The 25,272-nt window shown below is 40.5% G+C and overlaps 1 protein-coding gene across 11 annotated transcripts in view; it reads right to left on the minus strand.

The window, feature by feature from the left end:
- Positions 1-25,272, minus strand: part of SCMH1 (Scm polycomb group protein homolog 1) — a 169,309-nt gene that overhangs the window by 62,956 nt on the left and 81,081 nt on the right. For all 11 annotated transcript variants that reach the window (XM_081818210.1, XM_081818208.1, XM_081818209.1 and 8 more), the window contains 2 exons: positions 21,364-21,452; positions 16,720-16,963 (listed from right to left, as the gene is read on the minus strand). In XM_081818210.1, coding sequence (XP_081674336.1) covers positions 16,720-16,963; positions 21,364-21,452 — 333 coding nt within the window. The remainder of the gene's footprint in view (positions 1-16,719; positions 16,964-21,363; positions 21,453-25,272) is intronic.

Below are 25,272 nucleotides of genomic sequence, written 5' to 3' on the forward strand. Positions count from 1 at the left end.
ATGTAGCTCATAATCCAGCATTCGATTCTAGGGTTTTGGTTTGCTTAGATTGCTTTTTCAGTGATTCATATCTTATTTCCCTAGCAGAATACAAACTCCAAGAACAGAGCATTCCATGTAGTCCCCAAAGCTTATGGCACTTGTCTTCGACATACTATGTATATTATCTTCCCTAGGGAATATTTGTAGTCCCATAGTCAACTCTGGGTATAGACAGTATACACGTGGAATGGCAGAAAATTGGCAAAAATTTTACCTACTTCTTTCTGATTTGCAACAATTTCTATTGTGGAAACACTGTAATTGGTATATAGCAATGATGACCTCAGCTCAGTGGCTCTGTGTTTCCTACCCCAAAACATGAGGGAAGCAGAAAAAAATTGCCATTAGGATCCTGTTTTCTGGTTGCTGTTAAGCAGAAGGTTCTTGGTTTAACACGCAAAGGTTTATTTTTAAAATGAGCACACTTGACTCTGTGCAGCCAAGAACCTTAAACATATTCTAACTCTTTGATTTAATCTTGCATTTCTGGGAAGCTGACTTAAGGATATGTTTTGTAGCACCGAAAAAAAATGCTTGCATGTTTATCAAAGCATTATTATAAAAGAAAATTTGGACCATCAAACTAGGGGAATAATTAAGTAAACAGCCACATATCCATTCAATCAAATTATGTAATCACTAAAAATGTTGGCTATAAAGACTGTGCAATAACACAGAACCAGGCAATGACATGTTAAGTGAAAAACTATAAAATTTAATATTCAATGTGACTGAACTGTATTTCAAAAAAATTATTTATAAAGAATACAAATCAGAATAAAATATACAAGTTGTTAACAACGGCAAAAGAGAGGAGGGAGATGGGAAGCTCAGATGAGCAGACCAGGTCCAATAACAAACACAATTATATGAACAAATAGACACTAATGCCTTATTCCAATTACTAACTGGATGATTTACCCAAAACGGAGTCTTAGAGTATTTAGAGTTGGCAGGGACTTTGCATGTCATGTAGTTTAATCTCTCTCTTTTTTTTTTTAAGATTTTATTTATTTATTTGACAGAGAGACACAGTGAGAGAGGGAACACAAGCAGGGGGAGTGGGAGAGGGAGAAGCAGGCTTCCCGCCAAGCAGGGAGCCCGATGCTGGGCTTGATCCCAGGACCCTGGGATCATGACCTGGGCCGAAGGCAGACATTTAACCAACTGAGCCACCAGGCGCCCCTAATCTTCTTTTTAAAAGGAGAAACTAAAAATTATAGAGAAAAAAATACTTGCTTAAAATCTCCCAGGAAGTTAATGGCAACACTGGAGTGGAACCAGCGACATGTGAACACGATGTGTGATTTTGAGGAAGTCACTTCTTCACTTCTTTGCACTGTGGTTTCCTCATTTGTAAAATAGATAGTAGTACTCACCTAAGGGGCTACTGTCAAGGTAACACGAAATAACGTAGGATGGGACCACTACAGCGCTGGCTACATGGTATTCAATAAACATTAGCCTCTTTCCCTTCTGATTCTAGTGAACCGTTTATTACTATGCTGCTACACAGGGGGTAGAGGAGCAGAGCAGTTTGGGGAGAGCTGAAAAGAGAAAGGAAGAGAGGAAAGCAGCAAAGGGGCACCCATGGCAGAATGGTACTTGTGATCCTGATGGTTCTGGGACCCTGCATCACTGTGATAGCAGAAGATACAGCCAATGGGAGTCCTGTCCTGAGACTGAAGTGGGTCCACTCAAGGCTGAAGAGTACAAGACAGGCCAGTGTCCTGTCTCCCTCTCCCCTGCTTTTTTTGTGCTCAATCCCCTCATGCTGATAATTAGTATGAACCCATTCTAATGCTTTCTACTTCACAGAGAGTAATTTGGGCAGTATCTGGGACCAGCTGCTTTAGGGGATGCACATATTAGCAGCAATTTCTAGCCTTTTAACCTAGTTCAGAGAAATGCCATTTCTTCACATGTTAGTTTTTAATCGCTCTGGGAACCTTCAATTCTGCTCAAATCTGGCAATGTGCACTATGTCTAAGTATAGGAAAGGGCAAGGATACCTTACCTAAAACAACGGATGTACAGTCATTATTTTAGTGTCTTTGAAATAAAAAGTATGTCTAGAAATCAAGTTAGCCTGTCAGGAACTGGCTCAGAGTGCTGTGCCTTTAAGGTTAGGAGAAACTGTATCTTTCAGCACAAATTCATCTGAACAACTGGTCTTCTTGATTTGCAACTGTTGACTGATTTCAGATTTAGTTTTCTAGTTTTTCTATCCGCCTACGCTTAGATCTGGCATATTCTGCTGATAACATGGTCTAACTTAGCATTTATTCTATTTACTTAGTTTGACATCAAGTCCATGATTTCCCAGCATCTTATCTTAGACTGCTTCCAGTTCTAAGATTCTGTAGCACTGAGAGAGTAAACAGGAATTTGGCTCAAGAAGAGCATGGCTTTTCCCAGAGAAATTGTCCCCTGAATGTTTCAAATTCATTTCTTTCACTCCAATCCCACCTGCCACTACCTTAAATCAGATTCTCATCATCTCTTGCCTTAATCACTGAAATGGCTAACTCGCTGGTTTCCCTGCTTCTAACTCACTTGCATCCATCATTATCTCTACCCCTTACATGACAGGTCATAGAGAGCCGCCTACAGTACAAATATGATCACGTCACTCCTTTGATTAAAATCCTTCAATGGTCTCTTACTTTCTGGGTCAAGTCCCTTTGAACAGGCCCTGCTTATTATCTTACCTCATCTGATTTTAGTTTTCTGACATATTACCTTCTTAGCTTGTGCCTTGTACATGTGAGTTCCCCTCAAATGCGCCTCCCAAGCGCTTCTTCAGGTGGCTGTCAATTCTAGGTGTCTTTCAGCAAACGACACAAATCCCAAGAGGTCCTCCCCAACTTCCCTCTTTTCACTGATTCAATCTGAATGATATTATTTTGAACTTCATTTATTTCTGGGTAACTCTTAAATATTTCGTTCTATTTTTGACAACTATTTTACAAGTGCTTATGTAACATGTAACTTAGAAGCATTTATGTAAGACATACAAATTGAACATTTTTAATATGACCCATGAAAGACTCACCTTATTTATCATCATAGGGAAAACACATATCATCTAGTAGCTAACCCAAATAAAATCTAACGAAGTGACTTACTCTTACTAGGCCTCAATGTCCTTGTTTATAAAATAACAGCATCAGACTAGAATGACTAATAACTCACACTTTTTGGAGAGCTTAGTATGTGCCAATCATTGTTCTAATATATGAACTCATCTAACACCTTACAACTCTGTGAGTAGGAACTATTATACCTCCAATTTAGAGATGAGGAAACTCAGTCTAAGAGATGTCAAATAACTTGTTCAAAGTCACATACCAAGTACATCTCTAAAAAGGCCCTTCCATTTTGAAAGTCTGAGGGGATTCTATGGTTCTAAAAAATACTCAAATCTAAACTGAATGCAGGGGCGCCTGGGTGGCTCAGTGGGTTAAGCGTCTGCCTTCAACTCAGGTCATGATCTCAGGGTCCTGGGATCGAGTCCTACATCAGGCTCCCTGCCTGTGCTCACTCTCTCTGACAAATAAAATCTTTAAAAAAAAAAAGAAAAAGAGAAAAAAGAAACTGAATGCAGAAGAAAGTCAAATCAGCAACAATTGTTTCTACTTCATATTCTATTTATCTATATCTGATCTCCCCTAATGAAATTATATTCCCTGTTATACCTAGCATACTGGCCAAAACACAGTAGGAACTCAATAAATATTTTTGAATTACTGCATTTTCAATTTTTAGCATCACGTATTACACTAAAAGCCAGGTACAGGTCAACAGGCATTACTGGGAAAGATAAGATAAAGAAAATCCGGGGCACCTGGGTTGCTCAGTTGGTTAAGCGTCTGCCTTTGGCTCGGGTCATGGTCCCGGGGTCCTGGGATTGAGCCCTGCATCGGGCTCCCTGCTTGGCCGGGAGCCTGCTTCTCCCTCTCCCTCTGCCCCCCACCCCCGCTTGTGATCTCTCTCTCTCTCTCTCTCTGTGTCAAATAAATAAATAAAATCTTAAAAAAAAAAAAAAGAAAGAAAATCCGATTACTCCTCAATGTTAATGTGGAAAATAAAATTAACACTTTTTAAATATTTCGATGGGGTTGGGGGTTAGCGCCTGCTAAGTTAATCGAGAATATTATTTTATTTGAGATATGTTAACATAATTCTGAAAACAAAAACACGCATAAACAAATGAAAGCAAAAAGAAGATAAGTGTGGTGATACACTGTCACTGAAAAGTACAAGTAACTAAACAGGCGCTGTCAGCCCCTATCCAAACAGGCTTCCAGGTGGTATAAAGCAAACAGGCTAGTGACAGCTACAGCAAGAGTAGGAAAAAGAAACAGAGAAACTTGCATGTACTCAAAATATCCTTGGGGGATCCTACCCAGTGTCCCTAGATGGCTTTCTCCTTCCTTTTACTTCCATGAACGTTAAATTTCCTCAGAGTATCTCAATTGGCATAGCTGAATGCCCAACTATATAATACCTACAGGTGGCTCTACTCAAATATGAATGACTTCCCCTGTGAGAGCTACTATATTTCGTTTTCTACGGCTGAACAGCTGGTCGTGACTGGCCTGGAAAACGGACTTCTCTTGTCCAGATGTACAGTAACTAGCTATTGGTGCTTTGAAGGATCTATCTCCCACTCTTGATTCCTCTCATTCTGTCCCCACACACATTTCAAACTCATCCCCACCCCAGTTGCCAGGGGTGAAAAAGGGCCCTGGAGTTTCTGGTTGATTTCACCATGCATTTCCAAAATCACTGATGGAAACCTCTCACATGAGAATCACACTTCACAAGTCTCAAATACTTTAACATTCATTAACTCAATCTTATTCACAATTTTCTCAGACTCACTTACCTAATGGGTATCTCTAAACCTTGTTTGAGGCATAGAGAAGTGTGGTACAGTAAACAGAACATGGATTTTGAAGTTAGAAACCCATGGAGCTAGGTCCAGGTCCTTGCAAATCATGTAACCCCTTTGAGCTATGGGTTATTATGAAGTTTAACTGAGATAAAGCTTGAGGACGTGGATGTGATAAGCACTGTGTTTGAGATGACCTAGGGACTTAACAAATTTCACTTCTTATTCCTGCTGGTAAACTTCCTGAGGCTCAGTTTCTTCATATGTAAACAAGGTTAAATACAGTAGTTCCCCTTTATCCATTTGCTTTAAGAGCCACCCATGCAGTCTGGAAGCAAATGATCCTCCTGATGTACTGTCAGAAAGTCAACTGCCTAACGCTACATCACAATGCCCACCTTGTTCCCCTCACTTCATCTCATCGTGTAGGCCTTTTACCATCTCACCTCATCACAAGAAGGGTGAGCGCAGAACAATAACATACTTAGAGAGAGGCACCACATCCACAGAGCTTTTATTACAGTATAGTGTTGTAACTGTTCTATTTCATTAGTAGTGACTATTACTTTCTTACTGTGTCTAACTCATAAATTAACCTTTACTACAGATACGTATGTACAAGAAAAAGCATTATATATAGGGTTCAGTATCACCTGAGGTTTCAGGCATCCACTGGGAGTCTTGGAACATATTCCTTGCGGATAAGGAGGGGACTATTGTACTATATAAACCCTGCAAGGGTGGGGCGGGAGATTTACTGAGATAATGTATGGAAGTGCTGGCTGTATTGGGGACCTTGTATGGGGCATTGCAAAGGTTAATTTCCTTTCTTACTAAAATGGTGCTCAGTAAACATTCTTCCAAACAACATTATAAAGGTGGTTAGTTTAAGGTAGTATTAAAATAGCAAATACACAAAAAGTTAAGCATTTTTGTGATCTACATTCTTTTCCGTGGAAAGTTACAAATAAGAGCACTTTAAAGCACACTCTATCGGCCATGCGTACATGGGCAAATTCAGCTCTAAGGGCGACTTCCATGTTTCTACACAGCTGGTACTATATGATCCCTACTGGTTTGACTGAAGAAAAGCTATCCTTGGAAAAGAAGTGGAATCCTTTTATCTGATGAAAACTTTTCCTGAGGAAAATACTCAGGTGTATCACAACCTGGATAGTGTGATAAGAAAGAACTGTAAAAGCATGTTCCAAATCTTGTATTTACCATCCTTACCCTTTAGTGGCAAAGAAAAAAACCCAAACTACCAGAAAATCCTCTTCTCCAAGATGGCCATTGTGTCCTGAAGTTTGCTTCAACTTGTGCTGAGACTAGATAAGGGGTAACATTAAGCATCAACTATAGCCGTTTTAAGTATATAAAAAGAGAGACAATGCAATCCCTTATCTTCAAGAAGGTGGACAGTATGGTCCCCCTTTAAGGGAAGTGAGAGTGCCACTCCATTCTGCACTAGTCAGACCATCCCTGATGTGTGGGGTTGGCTCTGGGCACAACAGTGTATGCTGAAATGGGTCCAGAAGGAAGTCCAAGCTGATGATGGGCACAGAAACTATCCAATTTCAGAGATATCTGGAGAAAAAAGGTCTGAAGGAACAAGAGTATCAAGAGCTACCTGAAAAGGGCTTCAGGTGAAATAAGAAACAAAATGAGAGCCAAAAGAAAGATACGGGGGGAAAGCGGATTTCAGTTCAAAATTTAAAAAAAATGTTTGTAGTCATGAGAGCTATCACAAATGGAAAAGGTTCACCTCCGGGAGGTTAAAATCTCCCTGTCTCTGGAAGAACTGAAGTAAGGGTTAGCCATGTAGTTACAGGGGACACTCTCAAGGAGCGTCATGAATCAGGCAGAAGTTGAATTTGATGACTTCTGAACTCCCTCTAACCCTGAGATCCCAGGCTTCTATGCCTTTTTACTTCCCTGACACCTCATATTTAATATTAAGGCAAATAACTGAATCTTAACTAAAGCAACTTCTAGATGGAAGAGAACATGGCAAAGAGTGACTCTGAAGCCTTCACATATTGGGAAGATAAGCTCATGTTGGTGGGTAGAAGTTTCCTCCAAATCTGATTTTCACTTGAAAGTTTAAATTTCTCATTTATAGCAAATGCTTATAGGTTGTCTTCCTTGAAGTGACCAGCTCACTTAATTTTGGAGAAAGAGTCTGCCAAATACCCAAGTCAGTTGTTCTTTTAATTAATGATGATGTTCCATGGAAAAGTGGCTACTTGAGCTTGCAACTCAAACAATCCCACAAGTGCCTTTTCCTGAGACAACCATTATACTTGGATATCTTAAAGATGCAGATACTGAACTCACAGAAGTTGCCAGAGCGCACACAGCTAAAGCTAGGATTTGAACCTAGATCTTTTGGTTTTTGAAGTTCATGCTCTTTCCAGTATTTTACCCTGAAACCAATGAACAACACAAGAGTGTATCCCCAAATAAAGGACGGAGGATAATGAACTAAACATGCCTACTTATAATAAAGAAGGGCATCAGGGTATTGCTGATTTCTAGGTTTCTCCAATGATCCTTAGTTAGGAGTCTTAGCTGCCCAAAAGAATTCATTATCAGATCTCTCCTCTCTCCAGCAACAATGCACTATATGGAATTGGAAACTGATTTGTAAAATGTAAGTAAGTCCAGCTTGTGTGTGTGTGTGGTGGGGGGGCGGTATGTGTGTGTCTGCATGACTAGAACATGAACAATGGAAAAGAAAAAAAGAACAGGGGGAAACCCATTTGGTTTATCAGTTTCCTGGACTGGGATCTTGTTTTCATTCATGGCAGTGTATCATTGGCCTTGGCACAGTTTCTTAGAGGATGTGTTCTTTATTAGCTTTGCTCAACTTGGCTGGGGTCAACTGTGTGCTGCCAGCTGGGTTGATGCCAAGGCTGAAACTCCACTCCTCTAAATTCAAGTTCACTTAATAAAGCATGGGTTGTCTCTTGCTCTGATCTAGCTCAGTTAACACTTTCAGTTCTCCAGATCTAGCTCCTTCTCTCCCTCCTGACTCTAATTCCTACAGCATGGAGAGAAGACCTCTGCAACTATAAAGACTTTTCATGTTTTCCTGGGGACACTTTGGGCTGATAAATCTATAGAGTGGGGAAAAGAGAGGATAACAGAATCATGCATGATGGGACCACAAGCCAAATTTAAGAACCTTCTACTACTGACATTCAAAGGAGTGACGGACCTTAGCTGTGTAGGGCAATAGGTAAGAGGATTCGGGAGCAGTTTCTGCAAGTGGAGGGCTATGTGTTTTCAGAAGATCTGCGAACGGGTCTGGTGAAACCCAGGACCCTCCGAGAGGCAGCATGGAGCACACTGTGATGAAGCACACACTCCTCAGCCACACCGTCCATCGCATGAGCACGTTCCAGCTGTCCTTAGCTTGAGACAATGAATCCCGAGAGCTTATCGTCAAACCCCTGCCTTCCTGCCATTGCACCCTCAAAATCTTGTTTTTTCTTTGCTCTGTTTAAGAGTTTGCCAAGTTTTCCTCATCTTCCTGATATACTTGAATGCTTACGTCTTTCCTACTTAGTAAGTCATTATTGAGATTAGAACTGTGATATGTCCTCAAAAAAAAAAAATTCATCTCTTTAATTAAGGGAGAGAATGTAATTATAGAGGGTTTATATTACTGGTATCCAGTACGGCTTTCCTAAAAACCACATACACTTATTTAAAATAGGGGATTCTGCAAGTTGACATTGGCACACAGTGGGTGCTGTAATAAAAGCTTGCCAAAGAAAACTACACGGGTCTAAGAATTCTGAAGACAACAGCAGGTGCGGTCAAATCTATGAGGTGCTTAAGTCACATCTAACTATTTGCAGGAGTCTGAGAGATACCAGCTGTTTCATCACATGTGCCAAAAACTTGCTACCATTCTCAGGCATCTGTGGCTGGTGAAGGCCAGGAAAGTGGGCAGAGCCAAGGAGCAGCTCCAGGAAGCTGGAGGAGGGGCACGAGGCAGGACTTTTCTGCCCCTCAGGCAGATATAATTAGAATCAGAGGGAGAACCCCGATCCCTGCTTCCTAATCTAGTGTCACTCATGTCATTTCCCCCTTTTCCTATTTCTATTTGTGTACCATAAGCATATAATCACAAGAAAGCCAGTTACGGGAGTACTGGTTCACTGCACAAACCTCATCTCCTAAGTATGTGTATTTTTTCTGACCAAAATAGAGCATTTAAATGCTTCTGTGCATAGCTCCCTTTTCTTGGGACGTCCAGGCATCTCAATGCAGACAGAACTAGCACACGGTGGGCATCTGCTATGTGCTATTCGGTGCCGGGCACGTGCACGCCCAGTCTCTCATTTCAATTACTCGATCAACCTGGGAAGTGGGCACTTCTCCCTAGCCTCCACTGAGTCCAGCATTACTGAAAGGCTGCTCTGTAACTGCCGGACACACGGATGAATAAAGGCCAGAGCTTGGTGTGAGTCGAGTACAAGGCCAAAGCTGGAATAATGACAGGGATTGTGTGTGCATGCATGCAAGCATGTGCAGGTAGGAAATGGTATATTAAAGAAAGGCAAGGCCTGGAACCAGAATATCTGAGAGGGTAAAAAGGAAAACAGCCAAAGAGCCCAGAGGCTGTCCTCATTAAAGGTACCAAAGAATTTGTTTTGTTTATTAATCCGTGTGCCTGCACCTTTTCTGACATGGTTAGTGAACACACCTGACTAGCAGGACATATCAACTGCCAGAAGTTTCCTAGAGAGAGGACATTCTCCTGTTTGCTGTGGCTTAGTAGCAAAAGAAGTTGGGTGGAAAGGCAGGTGTAGAGCCATACAAATGTTTCTGGAGATGAGTGCCCTTTGCCACTCTTACCCTTTTTTTTTTTTTTTTAAGAGAGAGAGAGTGAGCGAGTGGGGCAGGGGAGGGAGAGAGGGAGAGAGAGAATCTTAAGAAGGCTCCACGCCCAGCGCAGAGCCTGACATGGGGCTCCATCCCATGACCCCAAGATCATGACCTGAGCTGAACTCAAGAGCTGGTCACTTAACTGACTGAGCCACCCAGGCGCCCCTTGCCACTCTTACTTTTGGTCATAAGATTTCCCAAATTTAAAAAAACAGAACATTAAATAGATTTTAATCTGCTGTTAAAATGAGAGTAGTACTCTCACTTTTGTAATTAAGTGAATAATGGCTTTAGATGTTGAATAGAAATGGAATCAGAATACATAGCATGATCTATTTCACTCAACAAATTATTATTGAGCGAAGTGCTGGGGTGGGATATAAAGATGAAATGAATAAATTAGTCCATATAACAAGGACTCCAAGCAGTAATGAATCCTAACTTCCTAGACAAAACAAAAAGAGGAATTTTAGCTCTCTCACTAATGCTTATACTGAAAAACTAGCAGTATTTTACGTGTTGTAGGGGTAACTATTTGTTATATAAAGAAAATAGTTGCAACAGGAGTTGAACTGTAAGAACTCACAGTTTGGCTTTTTATTCAAGAATATGCCCCCCAACCTTTTTGTCCTTTTCACCACAATGTCACTGCTTCAATTCTTTCCCTGGAATATTGTAACAGCTTGTTAACGGACATCTCTGCCTCCAGCTTCTGGAAGCGACCTGTCCTCTCATTGCTACCAGAATGGCTCTTCTAGAACACAAATCTGACCTGTGACTCTACTAATGAAAGTCCATTCAATGGCTCTCATTGCTTTTAGGACAAAGACCCCGATCTTTAGAACAGTCTAAAAGGGGTGATGTGCACTTCCTGTGTTACTTGCCCAGCCTTTCCTCTTTCTATTCCTCTCTTTACACTCTGCAATCTAGTTGTTTAAACATTTTTTTAGGTCCTCAACACATTTTTTTTTTTTAAATCTTGGGCCTCCACTCCTCTGTTTCCACTGCTAGCTAGAATTTTTCCTCTATCTCCCCATTCTTCTCGTTTCAGCTTAGATGTCACTTCCTTTGGAAGCCTCTTCTGACCTCCACCTTCCATCCTCCAAACTAGATTATGGTCCCTTCTGTATTTTATACCTTCAAAGCTAAAATTCTCTATTTGTCTATATGCTCCCCAAACTAAACTCTAAAGGGAGAAGCTCCATCAATTACGCCAGTGACTAGAATTCAGCTGTGACTTGACAGAACTTGAATGAATGGATGGATGGCTGAAGAAAATCAGCCTATCAGCTGACTTACATGCTGTGACCTACAGTGTAGCCTGGGTTGTGTTATTCTTGCCTCTACCCTAGTTTTTCCCTGCATAGTTTAGGATTACAATTTAACCAACCATTGTTCTGACCCAGAGTTCCAAAGTGACTATAGTATAGTTTCCTATGTAGTTTTACAAGATGAAGAGGCCATCCATAAAGTATGGGAAATACTTTTTAAATGCTTCACAGAAACAACTGGAAGAGACATTCTGAAAGTTTTGTTTTTAAGCATCAAATTCTTACTCTCTAGACCAGAGTAATTCCTGTACCTCAACCACAGCACTGAGACAGCTTTTGAAGTGTTCTCTTTATATGATGTCACAAGTAGAAAGGGTGGAATGAAAGGACAGAGGAGGCCTGGCTGACCTTTCACCCCAACAGGTGTGCTCAAGGGCAGCACCTCTCCTGGATTCCCATATTTGTATCAGCAATATAGAGAACAGCCAGACCCAGTTTACACTTTGTGAAGTCACAAGAGACTGAAGTATAATCCAGATAGCAATATATTAATTTATAATAAAAATGTAAAGATGAAATAGCTTGTATCTCATGTTCTCTTCCTATTGTAAAACTGCATAGGAAGCTAAGCTATAATCTAAAATGGGCTCGCCAAGCTTGAAATCAGTGGGAGGGGGAGTTAGGTGGGTGGTTATGATGGTGAAAAGCCTAATTAAGCATTATAGTCATGCCAAGTAGACTGAACTCTTTGTTTTTAAAAATTTTTTTTAAAGATTTTATTTATTTGACAGGGAGAGAAAGATAGCAAGAGAGAGCACAAGCAGGGGGAGCAGCAGTGGGAGAGGGAGAAACAGGCTCCCCGCTGAGCAAGGAGCCCGATGTGGGGCTCCATCCCAGGACCCTGGGATCATGACCTGAGCCGAAGGCAGATGCTTAACCAGCTGAGCCCCCCAGGTGCCCCTGTTTTTTAAAATTTAAAAAGTAAAGCTTGCTTCTGTTTCAGTTTTATGTTAAGTCACACACAAAAAAAGCGAGGAGTTTACAAAAAAAAAAAAAAAAGCTTCTGCCTTTTATAACCAAGTACCTTGGATTAGTTGCAAGCTTGGTATTTGCTGCTTATGAGAGCTGGCTGGGCCCCAGGAGTTCAGAAGCTCTAAAAAGGACACTACTTCTTAGCTAAGGAGAAACAGCCGGCATGCAGGAGTCAGAAAGAGGCAGAGCCCTAGGCAGGTGGGGGGCAGAGCAAGGTGGTAGGTGAGCTGGACCTGGAATCAAGCCAGAGATAGTCACAGGAGTCACTTGTTACCCATCCCCAAGAGCAGAAACGGACAGGATCACAGGGTGGGAGGGCCCTCAAGGGTCACCTAGTTCAACCTCTCACATTAGGAATCACCTGCTCAAAGACATAACACAAGTTTGTGGCCCAGTTGGAATGAGACCCCATTTCAAAGCTCTCATCATATACAGCACGGCTTCTTTCCTATTTCCTATCAGGATCCGGAAGCCAAAGTCCAGGGTCTCAAATGAAGCTTTGAAGAAAGCCTGAAGGAGAATGGGAGAGTACAGGGGAAACGTGTGAAGGCAATATGGCTCTAAATGGCCGTAACAGCTGGCTCTACTGGAAGAGCTCCATGACTTCTCCCTCTAGACTCAGATATCAAGAGAACTAAGTCACTTAATCCTCTGGACTTCACTTTTCTCATGAATAAAATGTATCTGAGAATAATTATAGCTGGTTCAAAGTTACCAGGAATATAAAATGAAATAATGCATGTAAAAGAACATTAAATAAAATTGGTTATTTTTTCCTACTCATTGCGAGCAAGAAACTATCTCATGTTACTCTGAGTTTTTTAACACTTGCCCACTACTGACCAGAAGGTAGGAAGGGAGGAGGAGACAGTATGATTAGAAAGAGAACAGGCTTACACAGACAGAACATCTTGTTTTGAGAAATGAATTGAGTAACCGCATTTTTTCCACATTGGATCACTTGCTCCCTAGCCAGGACACTGAGGTGGCTCAAGTTCTGCTGTTACTGAAGGCTACACTACAGAACCTACTAAGGGTATGGGGTGGGGGAGGGTGAGGGGGTCATCGGAGGAGCCCTGGCTGCTGGAATGATGACCCAACGACCCACTCTGGAAATGCCAACTGGAAGAAGGTCTCTCTTCACCTTCTGAGCCTGGTCCTTCTGGTCACCTTCTGTTACCAATCGGAGCTATCCACGGACACACAGAAGAGGATGAAAAACAGTCAGCAAACACCTCTGGAAGCGTCAACCACAGAGTGAGCCGTATTTCTCATCAGCAGGGTGCACAGTCAGAAAGGAATGCCCGCCCACGAAGACTCCCAGCTCTTCTGGCTCTCAAGATGGCCTAACAGCTCAAAGAGATTTACCAATCAAAATAACACAATTCTCTAGGCAAGAAAGTGAGAAAATCAACCTACTCACTGACCACAGCCTGGAGCACTGAGGGTTATCCAGTTTGCCTCCAGGAAACAACAACGACTCCGCCACTACGTCGGAGGCACGAGGCACGTCTCTTCCTGCGGCTTCCCCAGAGACACTGCCTCACAGGCTTGCGGAGGGACAGCCATGGAGTTCTCCCAGCAACCCCAGGCACTTGTTTCTTGCAGCACAGAGAGGAGGAGCACTTTGCTGAGGCAAGAAGTGTGTCTCCCCGCCGCCCTGCCCCCACCTCAAGGGCTCTCCACCTCAGTGCTGCACACTTCATCCCAGCAACCCTCAGCTCTTCCTTGTCCAGTTTCCACGGCGCCACCCATTCTCCATAAGCAGCCCGAGTGATTTTTTAAACAACAGCTTTATTGATAGATACTTCACATACCATAAGATTCACCCTCTTAAAGCGTACAATTCAGTGTTTTTAGTAGATATACAGAATGGCAGACACCATCCCTATCTAATTTTAGAAGATATTTACCATCCCTGCACTCATCAAAGTCACTTCCCATTTCCCCTCTCCCCCAAGTCACCGGCAACCACTAATTTACTTTTGTCTCTGTGTTTCTGCCTCTTCTGGACATCCCATACAAATGCAGTCATGCCGTGTGTGGTCTTTTGTAATTGGCTTTTTTTCTCTTAGAATAAGGTTTTTCAAGGTATATCTGTGGTACAGCATTATTTCGGGACTTCATTCCTTTTTAATGCCAAACAGTATTTCATATGGAGATACCACATTTTATTTGTCTGTTGGTCACATGGTGGATACTTGGACTTCTTGGCTACTATGAATAATGCTGCCATGAACATTCATGATACGGTTTTCCGTGGAAAGGTTTTCTATTCTCTTAGGTGTATACCCATGAGTGGTATTGCTAGGTCACAGGTAACTCCATGTTTAACATTTTGAGTAACTTCCAAACTGTTTCCAAAGTGGCTACACCATTTCACCATCTCACTAGCAATGTCTGAGAGCTCCAATTCCTCCACATTCTCGCCAATACTTGTTACTGCCTTTTGATGATACCATACCCACGGGTGTGAAGTGGTATCTCCTTGTGGCTTTAACTTGCATTTCCCTAATGGCTAATGATGTAGAGGAGCTTTTCCAGTGCTTATTGGCCTTTTATATATCTTCTTTGGAGAAATGTCTATTCAAACTCTTTGCCCATTTTTTAACTGGGTTGTCTTTTTCATTGTTGAGTTGAATTCTGGATACAAGTGCAAGTGACTTTTTAAAAGTAAACCAGATCTTGTCACTCCCCTACAGAGTGCCCTCTAACGATTCCCCACTATGTTTAGAATAACATCCAAAGTCTCACTCTGGCTTTTGGGGTCCTACCGGGTTTTGCCACTTTCCTCCTCGCACAGTGCATTCCAGTAGGAGCAGGCTTCTCTCTGCCCCTGAAACACATTCGTTCATTCATGTCTTAGCACCACGGTATGTGTGTCCCCTCCCTGCTTGAAATTCTCTTTCTTGTCATTCAATTCAAATGTCACCCTTTCAGACAAATTTGCCTGAAAAGAAACTGTATCTAAAGAATCTCCCCCCTCCACCAAGAGGAACAAGGAAACTTTTGGGCATGATGGATATGCTCATGATCTCGACTATGGTTATGGCTTCATGGATGTACATATATATTGAAACTTTTCAAATGGCATACTTTAAATATGTGCCATTTGTTTCACTTCAATTACACTTCAATAAAGCTATTAAACAAAAACTCCCTTCACGATCACTCCTCCACTGCCACTGCTTCATCATACTTGATTCCTGAGGAGAAACTGACGATCGGAAATCACCTTGTTTATTTCTTGATTTCAGTGCTTATCAACCATCTCATCCCACTAGAACAAAAGTTCCAGGAGGGCTGAAATGTTTTTCATCTTTGTAACTGCTGTATTCTCAGCTTGGCTCACAATTAAGTGCTCAATAAATATTGGGCGCCCTGAACGAGTGAAATTGACAGAGGTTTAGAAAAGAGACTGACAGGGCGCCTGGGTGGCTCAGTTGGTTAAGCGACTGCCTTCAGCTCGGGTCATGATCCCAGGGTCCTGGGATCGAGTCCCGCATCGGGCTCCCTGCTCTGCGGGGAGCCTGCTTCTCCCTCTCCCACTCCCCCTGCTTGTGTTCCCTCTCTCGCTGTGTCTCTCTCTGACAAATAAATAAATAAAATCTTTAAAAAAAAAAAAAAAAGAAAAGAGACTGACAGACAATACAAAGGGTGGCTTTCTAGCTCCTCAGATTAACTAGTACTTTTAGACATCAGGGATGAGATGCAGCTATCTCAAACTCTATCCTGGATGATGTCCAACATCATCATCATTAGAAATATAATTTACTGTTCAGCTACTCTGTGGTACTCTTCCAGTATTTTATATATACTCTTCCACTGGGAGTGGTTATTTTTATAATGATAGCATAATAATAATAATGTGGCATAATATAATATACATTATATAGTAATTGTAATAAATATAATATAGCATATAATAACCGTAATAATAGCAGCAATATAATAAAAACATTTGTTTAGCACTGGCTATTTGCCAGATTTTATGTAAGCATTTTACCCATGTTATGTCACTTATTCCTCACAATAACTTTATGAAGTAGGTGTTCGCTTGCGGACGAGGAATTTGGGGTATAGAGAGGTGAACTAACTGCCCAAAGCCGCGCGGCTGGTAAAAAAAGGCAGAGCTGGGACTCAAACCTAAGTCTGTCTTGATGCCAAGCTCATGCTTTTCCCGTTGTGCTACAGTGCTTCTCAAGTGTTCTGATGACATGGTGCTACTCCAGCTCATATACAAAGCCCCTGAGTCCTGACACAGAAGTGCACCCCAAGATGATACTACTCAAACTCCGAACCAGGTCAGGAACCAAAGTGACAGAGAGGAGAGGCTAGGTGCCTGAGAATAAACCAGGATATTGAGAGCGAGGAACTTTTACTTTATCCCAAACTCCACATCTAGCTTCCTTTGACATTTAACTCTTATTGTTTCTGATTACTCTCAGGTAGACTTTGGTTTTTACCTCAGTTGCCTACTAGTGAGGTTTATCGAAGAGACACTGCCCGTGGCAGATCCAGGCAATCCCCCTTCCCAACTTGGGTCCTGATTTCAAGAGCTCACAGATGAGCCTTTACCTTTCGTGCCAGGCGGCTGTAGGTTGTCTCCGGTCAAGGAGCACCAGCCCACAGGGAAGATGTCCCGGGAGTCGAAGCGGCACCAGTAGTCAAAGGCCCCTCGCCACCCGTCAAAGGTGACAAGCACCTCTGAGCCCCGCACCTCCCCAATAGTGGCTGGGCAAATGAAATGAGGGTTCTTCCTGTCCACAGCTTCTAGCTTCATTCCCATTTTGAAGAAGTTGTGGGAAGGCGATGGTGGTTCCTAGATGAGAAACAGAAATATGCAGACCTCGATGCAAAGACAGAGGATGCTGTGGGCCAAAAGACCGCTACCAAATTTGGATGGTGACTAAGTGACCAGCTGCTCTATAAGATTTATAATGAAGGTTAGTCTTTGTTTTAAACGAATTTCAAAGGGTACCAAAGTATTACTTCTTAAGTCCTAACATTTTACCATTTTTGATTCAGACTTTTTTTTTAAGAAATAAAAGGTAACAAAGTTGAATCCCTTTTGTGCCCATTCCTCATGCACGTTTTCATATTTTACTATATATATTCATATCCATTTGCATACTTTAAAATTTTATATAAATGGTATTATACCGTACGTATTCTACAACTTTTTTGTCGTTAACACTGTGTTCTTGAAATTTACCTACATTGGTAAATCCAGCTTCCAATCCATTTCAAGTGCTAACAGTATTCCAGTATATGTGTATATCACTACTTATTCATTCTCTTAATTTTTTTTTAAATTTTATTTTATTATGTTATGTTAATCACCATACAATACATCATTAGTTTTTGATGTGGTGATCCACGATTCATTGTATTCATTCTCTTCTGACAGACATTTAAGGTCATTTCTAATTGTTCACTATTTCAAGAGTTTTAATGACCATTCTTGCACCTGTTCCTTTGCGCACATGTGGGAGGGTTACTTTAGGGTACATATGCAAGAATAGAATTTCTGGGTTATAGGAGAGGTATATACATCTTATGCTTTATTAATATTGTCAAATTGCCCTCCTAAGTGGTTGTAGCATTGCACACTCTCTCCAGCAGTGTGGATTTGCAATGTAGTTGCAAAGATAAAGTTCCCAAAAAGTGTTGTACAGTCTGTTCTTTCCCTGGTCTTACACTCTGATCCTGCACCAGTAACACCATCCTATTAAATGGATATCTGGTAGAAAAAGTCCCCTACTTTGTCATTTTTTAGTATGGCTTTGGCTATTCTTTCTCCTTGATCTTTCACATGAATTTCATATGATCTTTCATATGAAAGCTGGTTTCATAGAATCAGCTTTTCAAGTCCACAGAAAACCCTTATTTGGATTTTGACTGGAATCCCAGGGAATTTATAGATTAATTTAGGAAGAAATAACCTTTGTATAAACGATATTTAGACTTCTCATCCATGAACATGATAGTATTTTCCATTTATTAAGCATTCTTTAATGCAGATTCCTTCTTTAATATGAATTTTTAAATTTTCTCTATAAATATCTCATGCTTTTTACTAACATTTTTCTAGGCATATTATAATTTTATTGCTATCCTAAGTGCTATCTTTTAAAATTTTATTTTTCAAGCCACTTGTTGCTATTAAATAGAAATGCAACTGATTTTTTAAAACTGATCAGCTGATTTAATAAGTAGCTTATGCTGATTCATATGTCAATTTCCTTGTCTGCTTGATTTATCAATTACTGAGAGACATGTACTAAAATATCCCGTAGCAATTGTAGATTTTCCAATTTGTCCAAATTCTATCAAATTCTGCTTTCATATTTGAGGCAATGTTTTTCAGGAGCATGTACTCTTTTATCATTAGATAGTGGCCTCTTTAGAATGTCTTTCAGCAACAAAGTCTCCTTGCCTAATGTCAGTATGGTTAGCACTGGCTTTATTTTGATGAAGATTTGCCTAGTGTTATCTTTGCTTTTCCTTCCAACATTTTAGTGTCATATTGCAGCAGTGTCTCTTGTAAACAGCACGTAGTTAGATTTAAAAACAATCTAATTGTATGTCTGAACTGATGAGTTTAAGCTCATTTTTGTGATAACCGACATATTTAAATTTATTACAGTTATCATATTGCTTACTTTCTATGTAACTTGATTTTTCCAGGTTCCTTTTTCCGCTTTACAATCAATTGAATTTTCTTCCCTTCCCACTGTTCCATTGATTCAGATGTTAACCATTCTATTTATAGTCTTTCAGTGGATCATCCCCTTAAGATTTGTAACTGGATAGTTGACATAATTAAATCTAAATTCGTCTTTATGTATAGTCCCAAGCAATATAAGGACCTTAGACTATTTTACCTACTCCTGAGTTAATAAGTGTTTGATAATTCAGTTCCACATTGTTATTATACTTAGTTTATATGGTTATAGGCACTGCTTGATTAGCTTTACCCACATGTTAAGCAATCTTTCCTCACCATTACTTCTTCATTCTTACTTTCTGGGTTCAATTATCTTCTTCCTGAAAATGTATTTTCAGTTGTTTTTTCAGCGTCTATGTTAGTAACTACTTGTATAGTTTGTTTGGAAATGTCTTGATTTTACATTCATTCTGAAATAATAATATGGCTAGATATAAAATTGTAGGTAGACAACAATTTTTTCTCAGTACTTGGAAGATACTGTTCTATTATCTTTTGGTTGGTACTGCTTCTGTCTGGAAATGTGCTGCCAGCCTACCTGTAATCCTTTGGAAGGTGTTCTGTGTGATTACTTGTTCAGATCTTTCCTTTGGACTTCAATCATATCGTGATGTTTTAAGGTATGTATTTGTCTTTATTACACAACTCCGGAAAATTCTGCTAATATCTTCTTGAATACCCTTATTCTCTATTCTTTCTAATTAATCTTTCTGAAGTTCATATTCAGCATATATTGGACCTTCTAATGTTACTCTCCTGTCTCTTCTCTTTAATATTTTCCAGTTCTTTATCTCTCTGCACTGCGCTCTGGGGAAAGTCCTTATACCTGTCTTTCAGTTAATTCTTTAAGTCCTAGTTTCTTATATACCTACTCATTAATTTGTTCTTTTAATCATTAAGTTTCATTTCTAGATGTTCAATTTGTTTTCAATATTTTCAGAAATAGGGTTTTGTACTTCTCTCAATTTTTAAAGTCCTTCTTTTCGTTCTTTAATCATTTTTAAATACTTAATTTATAATCTCTATCTGGTGTTTCTATTATCTGAAAGCCATTGGGTTATAGCCTTACTGTTTGTTGGGTCTACCGATGTCCCATCATGTTGGATTTGTTTTGAGAGTTTTTGAGGGCTCTGAAATTCTGAAATGAACACTCATCTTCAGTGGTGCTTCACTTTTGGGACGTCTATGACATTGGGTTGAAAGCAACCAAACCATCTGGAGAGGCTCTGGGTTTGCCTCTGCAGGCACTCAGAAATATCTCCATATAGCTCTGAAGTTCCCAGACAACACAGGCACTATATCTGAATCATGGACCTACATGGGTGAAGACCGCTTTATTGGAGAAAGTGACTCCATTTTCACCCCTCCCTAGAACCCAGAGACTTTCCTCACCGGTGTTAACAGTCTTTCCAATAAGGAGTAACCAGTTGAGGGACCTGATCTGGTTGTCTACGTGGCAGTCTCAGGCCCGCTTCCCTGCCTTGCATGGGCCCAAGTGCTCATCTATCCTACTGTGGCTGTTAAAAGACAAGATCCCTAGAAAGTAAGACTGGCAATGCCCCTTAAGGCATTTACAGGTGCACCATATACACTTAACACTGGATGTCCTTCTTCATTCTGGCCTCTGGAGAGTTTTCTAACTTTCTGGTAGCTTGGCAAAGCATGTAAGAGTATTTGTTGGTCTCCCTCCAGCTCCCACCAGCCCACCATTTTGATATATTCTGTAGTGAAAGGGTTTTTAAGATGCCCAGTACACTATATTCTGGGAACCATGTAGTGCTCTTAGGGTTTAGACTTAACTAGCAGCATAGGCAACTCTAATTCAGTCTCCTTTACCTCATTAAAGAATTCAGCTGACAGACTGATTGCTTCATGCCTTAAGAAACAAGGAAGAATGGATACAGGTTTTACATCCCTCTTCCACCACTTACTAGCCATGTGATCTTGGGCAAGTTCTTTATTCAAAAGTATTTGTTTCCTCAACTATTAAATGGAAATTGTAATTGTTGCTTCAGAAAGTTAACTGTGGATATTAAATGAGATGGTGTATATCAACTCTAAACATACTGTAGACATTCAAAAAATAGTCTCCTTCCTTTCTCTTTGTTTAGCATATGGACCTTAGGGAATTCAAAGATCTAGGATGAGAACAGCTCCTTTAGATTTATGTTATATTTTATGTGTTTTTCTGATAAATACATTTTAACTTCTTGACAACCCTGTGAGACAAAATCCCACTTACAGGTGAGGACAAAAGGACACTGCTTATTATTGGCAGAGCTGGGACCCAAAACCCAGGAATCCTGACTTATAGTGAAATTTCCTCCAGAGACAGTTGCTGCTTCCTAAGATACTAAAAATCCTCCCTCTGAACTAGTTTCTGAGAAGGCATCCTCAGGCCATAAATATAAAGTAGACATCAGGGGCTTAGTAAATCAAAGAATGTAAGCATTTGACCTTAAGCAAGTGGTGATATCTGAAGGACACCATACCTTGTGGAAAATCCTGATGGGAGCCATCTCTGCTCCATTTAGTGTCTTCAAAAGGAACATGGGCCAAGAGGAGGCATTCAGCCGAAATCCTGCAGCAAACATAATGGGCAACAGATAAAAAATATGTTTCAAAAGGGAGTGGTGATATCAAGTTTTCCCTTGGGAATCCAGCTACTCCTGCCACAACCTATGCTGTGATAGTTACAGAATCACAGACTGTTAGGAAAGGACTTAAAGGTTAAATAGAAGAAATGCCTCATTAGACAGCCGAGGAAATGAGGCACAGGAGAGGGAACGTAACATGCCCAATGTAATGTTGCAGAGTAAGCAGTGGGACAAAGTCCCCAACCAACTTTTCTGACTCTATGACAAATATTATAAAATATATATTATAAGGTCTAAAAAGCTTTCCTTGAAAAGTCCAAAATAGATGTGAGGTAGGATTAACCAATACTTAGAAATGATCTAGACAGTAGAGTGTGAAAGGGGATAGGATAATCTCTTAAGAAGAAACCAAATATGTCAACTGATACATCCAATATACAAGTAAATCTTTTTGGTTTATTTCAATATAAACTAACTCACTATTTCTCTCTGTCTCACTTTCTCTTCCTTTCTCTCTCTCTCTCTCACACACACATACAGTACAAAACACTTTCTGATACTCATTTTTACTTAAACAATTAAGGATCAGACAATGATGAAGATGGAAGGGATAATCCTCTCCCAAAATACACATTTTCCAAAAGAGTAAAAAGAAGCCTAGAGATTGTCCATTGTCGTTCAGCAAGTAGAAGCAGTAAGAATGTATCATTTAATAAATAAATTGTAAAAATAAGATTGTTATTGTAGTTCAGTCTTCCAAATAGAACTTTGAATGCTTCCTTCTATTTGGCTTCAACTATCCTGAGATACTCAAAACTAGTGCTTTTTAATAGTCTCCCCATCAACCTCAGCTTCCCATTCCTGACAAAACAACAGACAGGCTGCATCAAAGCTGCAGAGCTGGAAGTAACAACAACTATTATTCCTGAGGACTTTACTGTGTATGTGACACTGTGCCGATCACTTTCCACAGACCATCTACTACTCCTCAAGACAAACCAGGGAGGTAGATATTATCTCCATTTTATAGATGAGAAGAGAGGTATAAAGTAAACTTAAGATTTCGAAGTGAGCAAATGAGAAAGAATTGAAACCCAGGCAATTGGACCCTTCAGTCCACACTGTGGATTATGCTAAACTATTAGTGTGCAGGTAAAATGAAAAAGGAAGAATCAGCTTTGGGGGTTAAGTATTAATTAATAACTATAATTAAGGGGGAGAACATGAAGAGAGAAGAAAATGGAAATAAGAGAGTTACCACCCCATATGATGGAAACTTTGTGTCTCAAAGCTGGCTAGGCTAAGCTGAGCTCCTCAAGGTCAGGAGAGGTCCTGGGACAGCTCATTTATATCAACAATGGTGACAGCGATGTGGATGTTCCTATTACTTCACCTAAAACTGCTATTGTTTTACTTTTTTGCTTGCCTCGTCTTTTTTCCTTCTGGAAAAATTCTATGTGCTTCAGTGGGGGTGTCTATCGTGTGACTGTACCAACCTGGCCATGGAACAGAATATGATGCCATTTGCAGGCATCAGACTCCCCCCACCAAGAGTGTGTATGTATGTCCCAAGTTGGGGCAACTGTTTTCTGACATGATAGGCATGTTGGAGGAGAGTTTTTCTTTTCCTGAGATCATGCCTAGAAGGATGTTTGTAGGTTTGGCACTGCTATATGGAGAACATAACTGAGAATAAAGCCAAGGTAAAGCAAGGGATGGGGAGCCATGAGAGTGTTTAAAACCCTGTGTCCAAATACACTCAGCAGCAGGCCTTAACTTCTTGGCCATACGGAGTCAGTAATTCCTGCTTCCTCCTTTCCCCTCCTTTAACCTGGTTTGAGTTGAGTTTTTGTACTCACAGCCAAAGGAGTCTTGACTACCACTTTCCTTTGATCAGGGTAAAAAAAAAAAAAAAGAATTAATTAAATTTCTTCAGAAATTCAGGCCTGGTCTGTGTGTGAGGGAAAAACTCTCCTGAGGTCAGACAAGGGCTGATGCAAGTCAGACCTAGAGCAGATGTGCCGTGAATTGTCCACTAAACCTCCGGGCAAGGCGAGGCAAGGCACAACTGTTCTAGGGAAGTGCTTGCTATACCTTGATAAAAGGGAGGAGTAGGAGGAATGACTGCAGGATCAGAACACTCAGATTCATGTCCTTAGTTCCCAACAAGTGCCTTGCCATGTAATTACCAATTCCATTTTTTTAGGAATGGGTTACTCCGGAGCTTCTATCTCACCTGGAACTTGAAGAGCTAAAAAAAAAAAAAGAAAAAAAAAAAAAAAAGTCCTCTCAGCTCTAGGAACACTTTTAATATTATAATAGCTAATTCATATTGACTGCTTATTATGTATTAAATTCTTCACATGCAATTTCTTTCTGGATATCTGAAATAACACCACGAGGTATGTACTATTATTATCCTTTGTTTGCAGAAGATGAAATGGAAACTCAAGATAAATACCTTGTTCAGGGTAGTAAGTGATGAAGATTGCAATATATGATGGTCTCAAGCCAGACCTCATGGTTCTTAACTATTCTGTTTCACTACCTCCTAGCAAGTTCCTTCAAGAGTAGCAGGGCAACACAGAAATGTTACCAACCCAAGGAATTACTGAGGGACATTATTCCCCAACCCCTAAGGTGATGTGGGACCCCCCTCCAAATTCAAATGTATCCATAATCTGTCTTGGGCAGTCACAGATAGCACTTCAACATGGAAAGGGCCCTCAGAGACCATATAGTACAAAGATTTTATGTTGCAGATTACAAAACTGAAGTCGAGAGAGGCTAAGACACTTATGTGTGGTCACATAAGTTGCTCTTGTAGAATCAGGCTGGAGCCCTAGGGCTCTTCATCTGGTTCTCTTTCACTATACTATCTATACTATGCTGCCTTCCAAACATTTACTACGCACATATGCTGTGCCAGGCTCTATACGCTATATGCACTCTAAGTGGGTTGCCTCATTTAATCATTATTACAGCTCTGTGAATTAGATACGAGAAAAGGAGCACTGGTTCGGGAACCAGGCTGCCTCGATTCAAATCTAGCTCTGCCACTTACCTGATGTGTAACTTATGGCAAATTACAAAAGCTCTCTCTGGCTTTAGTTTCTTTAACAATAAAGTGGGATAAAAATGGTAACTATGTCAATGGATTGTTCTAAGGATTAAAATAGGTTAAGACATGTGAAAGACTTAAAACGCAGCCTCGTATATAACAAGCATTAGATAAATGCTAGCCATTACAGATGGAAAGGCTGAGCTCAGAGAAAGGAAGTAAAATATCCAAGGTTACTACGCTAGTAAACAGCAGAGGCAGGATTTAAGCCCAATTCCTCTGTCTCCAGAACCTTCATTATAAGTCAGCACATTAACGTCTTCAAATATTTCATCACTCAGCCTTACCATACTGTTTTTACTGGTAAAAGGAGCTTGGGTCATAAATTTGTGTAAGAGGGAAGAGAAGAAGAATAAAAAGAGTAATCTGAGGATCTCCTTGAATTAAACAATGGCCTGGGGTGCTTGGGAGGAAAAGAACAGGTGGGTCAGAAATCCTAACCTCTGAAAATGGGAGCACCTCCGTGCTCGGCCCTTGTTCTCTTCTTCTTGGTCTCCAGTCTCTTGGAAAATAGGACTGACGATTTATATCCCCAGCTCAAACCTCTGTCCCGAGTTTCATGCTCGTATTTCCAACTGCCTTGTTCTGCAAGTCTACTTGGATGCTAAGAGGTCTCAAAATGAGTACATTTCAAGCAGAACTCTGGATTTGCTGCCCACCCCAACTTGCTCTTTTCTCCAGTC

This window comes from Leptonychotes weddellii, chromosome 4 (assembly GCF_054177405.1).
Source record: "Leptonychotes weddellii isolate Sample4059 chromosome 4, ASM5417740v2, whole genome shotgun sequence".
In the NCBI taxonomy this organism is placed as follows: domain Eukaryota; kingdom Metazoa; phylum Chordata; class Mammalia; order Carnivora; family Phocidae; genus Leptonychotes; species Leptonychotes weddellii.